The 8,226-nt window shown below is 36.4% G+C and overlaps 1 protein-coding gene across 1 annotated transcript in view; it reads right to left on the bottom strand.

The window, feature by feature from the left end:
* The window catches only part of LOC106104759 (AP-3 complex subunit beta-1), a 20,195-nt gene that overhangs the window by 1,026 nt on the left and 10,943 nt on the right, over positions 1-8,226 (bottom strand). The window contains exons 13-22 of the mRNA XM_013284889.1: positions 7,435-7,580; positions 6,091-6,185; positions 5,958-6,017; positions 5,295-5,415; positions 4,317-4,470; positions 3,111-3,310; positions 1,672-1,810; positions 1,251-1,360; positions 771-874; positions 5-87 (exon numbers count right to left, since the gene is read on the bottom strand). Coding sequence (XP_013140343.1) covers positions 5-87; positions 771-874; positions 1,251-1,360; positions 1,672-1,810; positions 3,111-3,310; positions 4,317-4,470; positions 5,295-5,415; positions 5,958-6,017; positions 6,091-6,185; positions 7,435-7,580 — 1,212 coding nt within the window. The remainder of the gene's footprint in view (positions 1-4; positions 88-770; positions 875-1,250; positions 1,361-1,671; positions 1,811-3,110; positions 3,311-4,316; positions 4,471-5,294; positions 5,416-5,957; positions 6,018-6,090; positions 6,186-7,434; positions 7,581-8,226) is intronic.

Here is an 8,226-nt window from a genome sequence, read left to right as displayed (position 1 = left end):
CAGCTGGCGGTGACGAGGCTGTGCTGCTGCAGCGCGCGCACCGCCACCAGCACCAGCTCCTGCGAGGACATCATGCGGCCTGCGAACCTGCAGACAAAAGTAAACGTTCGTTAACTTAACATTTGTCTATATACTAATATTATAAAGACGAAAGATTTGTATTTTTGTATACATTGAAATAACTCAAAAACTACTGGGACAATTTTCAAAACACTTTCACTGTTAGGAAGGTAATTTATCTGTGACTATATAGGCTATATTCTTCATTATTTTTCAATTTCACGCCGACGAAGTTGCGAGCAACAGCTAGTCCCCTATATAGATATAATAAAATAGGAGTGTCTGTTTAATTTCGGGAAGATGACGTAATTACGTTATTGATAATGAAAATCGTATTAAAAAAAATTTGGAAAACTAATGTGGGAAAGAGACCATACGATACGAGCTGCCAACATCAAGAAGCAAGATTGCCATAGGTCATTGGTATTTTGACATTTGCAATTGATAATTTGACAAATGTGAATAAAATAAAATTTTTATAATTAACAGCTAGTAGGATAGGATATAGGAGAATAGGAGGTAGTATAAGGAACAGCTAGTAGGCTATATTTTAATTAATTCCGCGATGTCAAAATGGCGACAGAACCACTATCTCTGGAACGGGTGGATCGTTTATAATGAAATTTTGATTGGAAGATAGCTAATAGAAGGTAGATGCAGTAATATTGTAGAGGACCATATTTTTTTAATTCTCATACTGAAATACTTACCTCAGTAACTCTCCAGTGGAAGTGATGGCGGCTAAATTGGCTGTTTCAAACACGCGCTGGCAAATAACCGCTTCATCGGTGATTTTCTCTGTTTTCTTATCACACTGGAACATTACAATAAATACCTTATATAAGAAAAATGTATTATTTTGCGAATAATACAAAAGTCAATATTGGTTAAATTTTATTATACAAAAAATTACGGTAAGACAAAATTGCCAGGAGTACAAAAACCAACTGCATTTACTTAACTATAGGAATAAAGAATCGAGAAATAAGACAGAAACCAATTGAGGTATGTGGTCTCTGTCTACCCCTTTGATTATTCGTGATTACATCATTAAAACTTTTAGATCTATACAATGAGACATATTATTTCCTACGTTCCTACGTTCAATCGCCTTAACGTATAGTTTCCCGTTGACGAACGGTCCAACGGGAAACTCTGTTATTTCTGTTATTCAGTCTGTAACGAGTTACCTCAGTCATGCCGCGCAGAGTGCGGTGCTCCGTGTCCCAGCGGGCCGTTGTCATGGTAACGGCGCGCATCAACTCCCCCACAGGCGGAGTTATACTCACGTTCACCTCACCTGATATATTATTAAATAACATTTAAGAGGAGATTTTTTTTATAAAGTGGTAAATGAGCGAGTGGCCAGCGGAATTCGCCGAAATAGCGAAATATCGCATTTTTAAATTTACAGATACGTTGACTATCAAAAGACGCAGAAAGAGGAACTCCGCTGTTACACCATCCCTTTTCATCCCTTCCCCATAATTCCTCGTAATGGGGAAGGGAAATAAACAATCAGTTTTCTGATACACAAAAGACAAAAAATTTAAAATGGATATCACGTAAACCTAGAAATAAATATAAAAACCTAGTAGCAGTACCACTCACCCAAGGAGCTGATGATGGTGAACTCGATGGGCTGTATGGAGTCTGCGAAGTCGACGCCGAGGGTGCCGCTGGCCGAGGCTCCTGGCGCCAGCGAGCTGATGGCGGCGAACTCGTGGATAGCGCGGGAACCTGTTAGAGTCTACATCAAAAAAATATTAACAGTTTGCTAAAAAATGTGAAAAAATATTATTACACTCCCAAATTAACTCATAATACATTGTGTTTTTTTTTGTTATTTTTTTTATATCGTAAGGTGGCAAACGAGTAAGCGGCAACCTGAATCCGCCAAAATGGCGAAGCGAACGCTGCCCATAGACATCCCCAAAATAAGATGCGTTGCCTACCCTTATCCGACAGAGGAGGAGACGCACATAAAGAGGATATTTCCCCTTCCTATGCATCTCCTCCTCCGTTAAATCCACTTCCTCTTCCCATCCTCTTCTTAAAGAAAAGGGCGGTAAAGAGAAAGGGACTCAAATTTATAAATACAGTATGTCCTCTTTTTACTTTAGTATGATTGTTTTTGTTTTTATTATTAACATTACATTTTTTTTCTTTATGATGTCCATTTTTTGTTTTACGTGTTTTTTTCCTTTTTAAAAGTGTATTTTTTTCCGTATATGTATGTAATTAGTACGCCCTTTACCCTAATAATTAAGCTATATGTTACTTGAGGTGACGTCACCGACTAGTTTCAGACCTTTTGGGGGTCTTTCAGGACAGTACTAGTTATTTTAAACAATTTAATATTACTCCCATCCCCCTTTCTTAAGTGGAAGGAAAAGGATTTGACGATGGAGATGCATAGGAAGGGGAAATATCTTTTTAATGTGTCTCCATCGATTAAGGCAACGCATCTGCAATTGCGGATGTCTATGGACAGTCGATTCGCCATTTCAGCGAATTTACATGGCCGCTTACGTGTTTGCCATCTTAAGATATAAAGTATTTTAATCCTTATTTTATTAATATTACTAACTTTTGACCGCGACTTCACGTGGAATAATAAAGCATGTGTTCTTCCAGACTCTACATACTTTAAGAAACATATATCTAAACTTTCTTATATAAGAAAGTTTAGAAATGTATGGATGGATGTTTGTTACGTATCTCCAAAACTAAAGTCGCTATTTAACAAAGTTTTAAAACATAGTCTAGAAGTGTTTTTACTAAGATTTGTATTTCGAATTCCACGCAACAATGTCGTAAACAAAATCTAAAAATGCATTTTAAATTATTGCTTTTACGTATAGAATTAAAAAGAATCTGCTAATAAATATATCCTATGTCACTCAGAGATAACATAGCTTTCTAATGGAGGATTTTTTTTATAAATCGGTCCAGTAGTTTTTGAGTTTATTAGTAACAAACAAAAAAAAAATTAAATAGCAAACGAATAAAACCCTTATCACCTATACAATAAGATCTAAAATCCTTACCTTTTTATTAATTCTGATATTATTAACTTCAGTATTATTGTAATTTGTAAATGTTAGCTCTAAAGAGCACATTTTGTGTGAGAAGAGATGCGGCGCGCGCGACCAGCGCCGCCTGGCCCCCAGCCCGGAGCACACCACGCGCGACAACAGCTCAGCACTACTGGTCGACACCAACGACGGCCCCACTGGTGTTATCGCATCTGATGGCACATGAATTATATGAGTTTATTTAGTTACCACGTGCCAAGTCAAATAACATATAAAATTTTTAAATATTATAACTAATGACAAATATTTTTTTAAAACTTAAAATGTCAGACGACAAATGATATCTTCTTTGCAAAAGAAAGAAATTTTCTATAACAGTTTAGTAACATTAGTAAATAAATACTAAAAGTTTTTTTAACTAATACTATAATATTATAAATGCGAAAGTTTAGATGGATGGATGGATGGATGTTACAGTTTGTAGCCTAAACTGCTGAATGGATCTCGATGAAATTAGGCATAGATGTAGACACACATAGGCTACTCACTTTTATTTGTTTTATTCCACGCGAACGGAGTCGCGGGCGAAAGCTAGTACTATAAATAATTAAATAAATAGATGCTTATTACCGTAGTAATTTTTAGCGAGATTTTAGACTATTTGGAGATATATATCTCTATATATGTTGCTAAAAAAATGTCACAGCTGTAGAATAGTCTAGAACACGCCTTAAAGATATTAGGTGAAAAAACTACCCACAAATTACAAATGTATTTCTTGACTTAATTGTGTTACGTAGAATGTTCTTTGATAATAAGCTTTTTAATCTATGACAGACTAGCTTTCGCTCGCGATTCCGTCCGAATGGATTAAAAAAAAACAAAAGTGAGTAGCCTATGTGTTCTTCCAGACTACCCTCTGCATTTATGCCAAATTTCATCGAAATCCGTTCAGCAGTTTATGCTACAAACTCTAAAAAACATCCATCTAAACTTTCGCATTTATGGTTATGTTGGTTTGTGAAGTCAGAACTTTATTAATAAATATAGTTAAGAAGTTATGAAATCTTTTCAATTCACAACAATTTTAACTACCTTTAAGTTAATATAATAATTGTATTTCAATATTTTTTTCAATAAAGTAATTTCTACTAGTTCCATTCTCACTTGAGGGCACCATTTCTAGAAGATGCTTAACTTAAGAGCCAGTATGCTCACCATCTCCGAAGGCCTGTGCGGCGGTAGGGGGGGAGAGAAAGCCCCCACAAGTGGGGGTCATAGTTGGTAAGGAGCTGGCGACCTCGTCCAGCTCCAGTAGTAGCTCCAAGTTTGATTTCTCATTTGGTTTCTGTGGAGGTTCCACCTTCGATTCCTATAAAACGAAAAAAATACAGTTTAGATTTAAAACAAGATAAGTTTTAACAGTGGTAGAGCCCGCTTTAACATCTTCGCACTGTATGGCCGGCTCGCCCCCAGTAATACTACGACCACACAGAAAACAGGCGTGAAGTGGGAGCAATTCCGTGTTTCGTCTGATGAGTGTGGTGCCGGAGGCCCAATTTTAGTCCCTTTTCCTTTCCACCATTGTCTTAAGAGGAAGGAATGAGTAGGAAAAGTGGATTTGACGATGGAGGAGACGCATAGGAAGGGGAAATGTCCTCATTATGTGCGTCTCTTCCTCCGTCAATGAAGGGTAGGCAGCGCATCTGCAATTGCGGATGTCTATGTGCAGCGGCCGCTTTCCATTTCGGTGGATTCAAGTGGCCGCTTGCTCGTTTGCCACCTTGTATTATAAAAAAAAACTTACGTAGGGGGCAGTACAGTGTTGGTGTTAATAAAAATTAACAGTGATGCAGGAATTGTAGAAATCTTAGGGGGTTTTAATTAATTTATATATTCAAGACTTCGCCCGCCGTGAATTTAAAACAATAATAAAAAAACATTACTCACAGAAAAATTACCTTTCTAATGATGAAAGAATTTTTGAAATCGGCCCAGTAGTTTTTGAGTTATTCCAATACATACAAAAATAAAAATCTTTCCTGTTTATTATATTAGTATAGATTTAAATATTTTCACCCTAAGAGGGGAAGGGGCGACCGCAACCCCGTTCTGAGAAAGGGGAAGTAGAGGGAATATTATAAGTCGCTATATAAAAAAATCATTAAAATCTTTAGTATGGTGCTGAAACTCCACCTTCGCAGTAGACTTGGAGTTCCCTTGCTCGTCAGACTCAGTGTCGCTGTCAGACTGCCTGTCGCTGGAGCTGTCAGACTCGCTGTCAGACTCACTGTCTGACGTGCCTGAGTTTGACGACCTGAAAAATATATAGATTAGCTTTCGCCCGCGACTCCGTCCGCGTGAAATTCAAAAATACAAAAGTATGTGTTCTTCCAGACTATCCTCTACGTCTATGCTAAATTTCATCGAGATCTCTTCAGTCGTTTAGGCTACAAACTCTAACAAACATCCATCCATCTAAACTAGTCAAGTTTTTTTAATGTTATATGAAAATTGTGACAATTCTGTGTATAAAATAACGAATTGTTCCCGTGCGGCTTCATCCGCATGAAATTGTAATAACTATATTTTATTTTCTACTGTGTAGTTTTCAAATGTCAAAATTCAAATGCACTGACAACAAAGGCCTTTGACATTGGACAACAATTACCATTACCATAGCAACTTTGCTTCCTTGATGTTGGCAGCTTGTAGTTTGTGTCCCTTTCTCACATTGGGTTTTTTTCATATATTTAACTCACTAATATTAATAGCGTGAAAATAGCCTAAAGCGTGTCTAAGTGTAGTTTTTTTTATTAAACAAAGAATTATTTCAAAATATACTGCGATTATAATTACTTGTAATTGTTGGTTTCAGTTGGTTTTTCTTGTTTCTTCTCTTCTTGATTGCTTTCTTCGCTGCAAAAAAAAATCACATAAATACGAATCAAAGGGGTTTAAATATAATACCTTTTGTTATGAATATACTAACTCATTAGAAGAATCTTCCGAACTGCTAGAAGATGCTGAAGAAGATGACCCTGAGCCGTCGCTCTCCGGCTCGGAGTAGAAGGTTTTATTTTTCTGCTGAAATGACGAATAAGAACCTTATTGGTAATGAAATACGAGCCATATTCATTGTAGTCTGCTGTCATATTGTAAAATTTCTATTTTATAGTATGAAAAAGGAACCTTATCAATATAGCAATAAAGTCGTTTTTAGCTCACGTGTATTTAAATAAATTTTCAATCTACCTGTGTTACTGTAAAATCAACTTTATTTGTGTATTTTTAGAGTAGTATTTAGTTCAAATCTTAAAAAAGCAACCTCAATACAAATTTATATCTACTTCATTCCAATCTACCTATACATAATAAAATCAACCTTATTGCTATAGTCATAAACATTCAGTTTGCGTTTTACAAAAGCAAACTCAATAAAAATTCCATCATCATCAACTTGCCCTTATCCCATATGGAGGTATGTGCTGCTCTTCCATCTCTCTCAGCCGTCATATCTGAATCCACTCGTTTCTTAAGCATATCCTCTTTCACACAATCCATCCATACTTTCTTCGGTCTTCCTCTTCTTTTGTAGCCCACATTCTTAACACTTTCAGGTTTATGTCCTCATCGTCTCGTCGCACAACATGTCCATACCATTAACCTTTTGCTTCTCTTTAAAACTCCCTCTAAAAATTAAAAAAAATCCCATACGAGCCACATATATCTTACAATTAGAGTGCATTGTAAAAGCAACTCTATTCCCATAACAATAGAGCAGTGCTAGGTGATTGCAATCTGCAGCGTAAAATGAACCTTATTGCGAAACACATAGAATAGCATTCAGTTCTCACTAAAGCAATCTTAATATTACACGAGTCATATTCATTACATCTACAATGTGAAAGCAACTCTATTCCTATAACAAATAGAGTACAGTAGAACCTCGATTAGTTAAAGTGCAAGGGAAACACAAAATATTTTAAGTTATAGAGGTTTTAAGTTATCAAGGGTCTATGTTATAGAGGTTTTGGGCTCGGATGGAAAGGGAACATATTATTTTTTGATTTTATAGAGGTTTTTGTTATCGAGGTTCTACTGTTTTAGTTCTAATTCATTCCGATCTGTACTGTAAAATGAACCTTATTACTATATACATAGAATACCATTCAATTCAAGTATTCCAAAAGCAATTTAAATGCAAATCCCATACGAGCTATATACATCTAACATTGTAAAAGCAACTCTATTCCTATACCAATAGAGTAGTATTTCCTTCAAGTGACTCCGTGTTAGTGTAAAATGAACCTTATCTCTATGTAATAAGTCTCACATGCGTGTCGTCGACAGCAGGCGCGGGCGCGGGCTCGCGCAGCTCGGCGGCGAGGGGCGCGCGGGGCGCGGCGGGCAGCGGCCGGTAGCCAGCAGCTGCACTGCCAATGTACTGCGACAGCGACCCCACAGTATACTGCTGTCTGTCTGTACGTTATTACTGGCAGTTTACAATTGAGATTCGCCAAAACAGCGAAGCGACTGTCTATTTAATCGCATTTGGAAATATGCATCTTCTTTGTTGTAATGTTTCTACTTTTTACAAGATAACCAGAAAAAACTAACAAGAAAAAAAAAATCAACCAGTAAGCTTAAAAATTAAATAAAGCTGTGATCATTTTCGTGCGACTAAAACACGGCCGTAGTTGGCCTTTGACGGTACTTGTGACGTCAGTAGTCACATTCCGCTCAGATGTTGATGGAAATAATAAAGTATTTCATTGGTTCTCAGTTATCAAAAGTTAAAAAGCGATTAAATCTACCTATAACTTCGGAAAAACATAAATAATGTGAAATCAACACAACTTCTATACCATTAAATCCACTTTTCCTTCTCTACATTTGTGTATATTGTCTATGACATAGAATGTCTTTTATGTATGGACAAACAGATATATAGACATTTCTATACAGGGTTATAGGTAATTCAACGCGTTCCCGCTAGAGGTGATAGAGCGATTTATTTGTGATAATTTTGACCCCCAAATAAATAATACAAAAAACCATCTTTGAATAATCATGATTTAGGATTTTTTTTAAATAAGTGAAAAATGGAAATCTAAAAATTTAACAC

This window comes from Papilio polytes, unplaced genomic scaffold (genome assembly GCF_000836215.1).
Source record: "Papilio polytes unplaced genomic scaffold, Ppol_1.0 DF823399.1, whole genome shotgun sequence".
In the NCBI taxonomy this organism is placed as follows: Eukaryota; Metazoa; Arthropoda; class Insecta; order Lepidoptera; family Papilionidae; genus Papilio; species Papilio polytes.
Note: the sequence above shows the minus strand (reverse complement) of the source record. Positions and strands in the feature narration are given on the sequence as shown.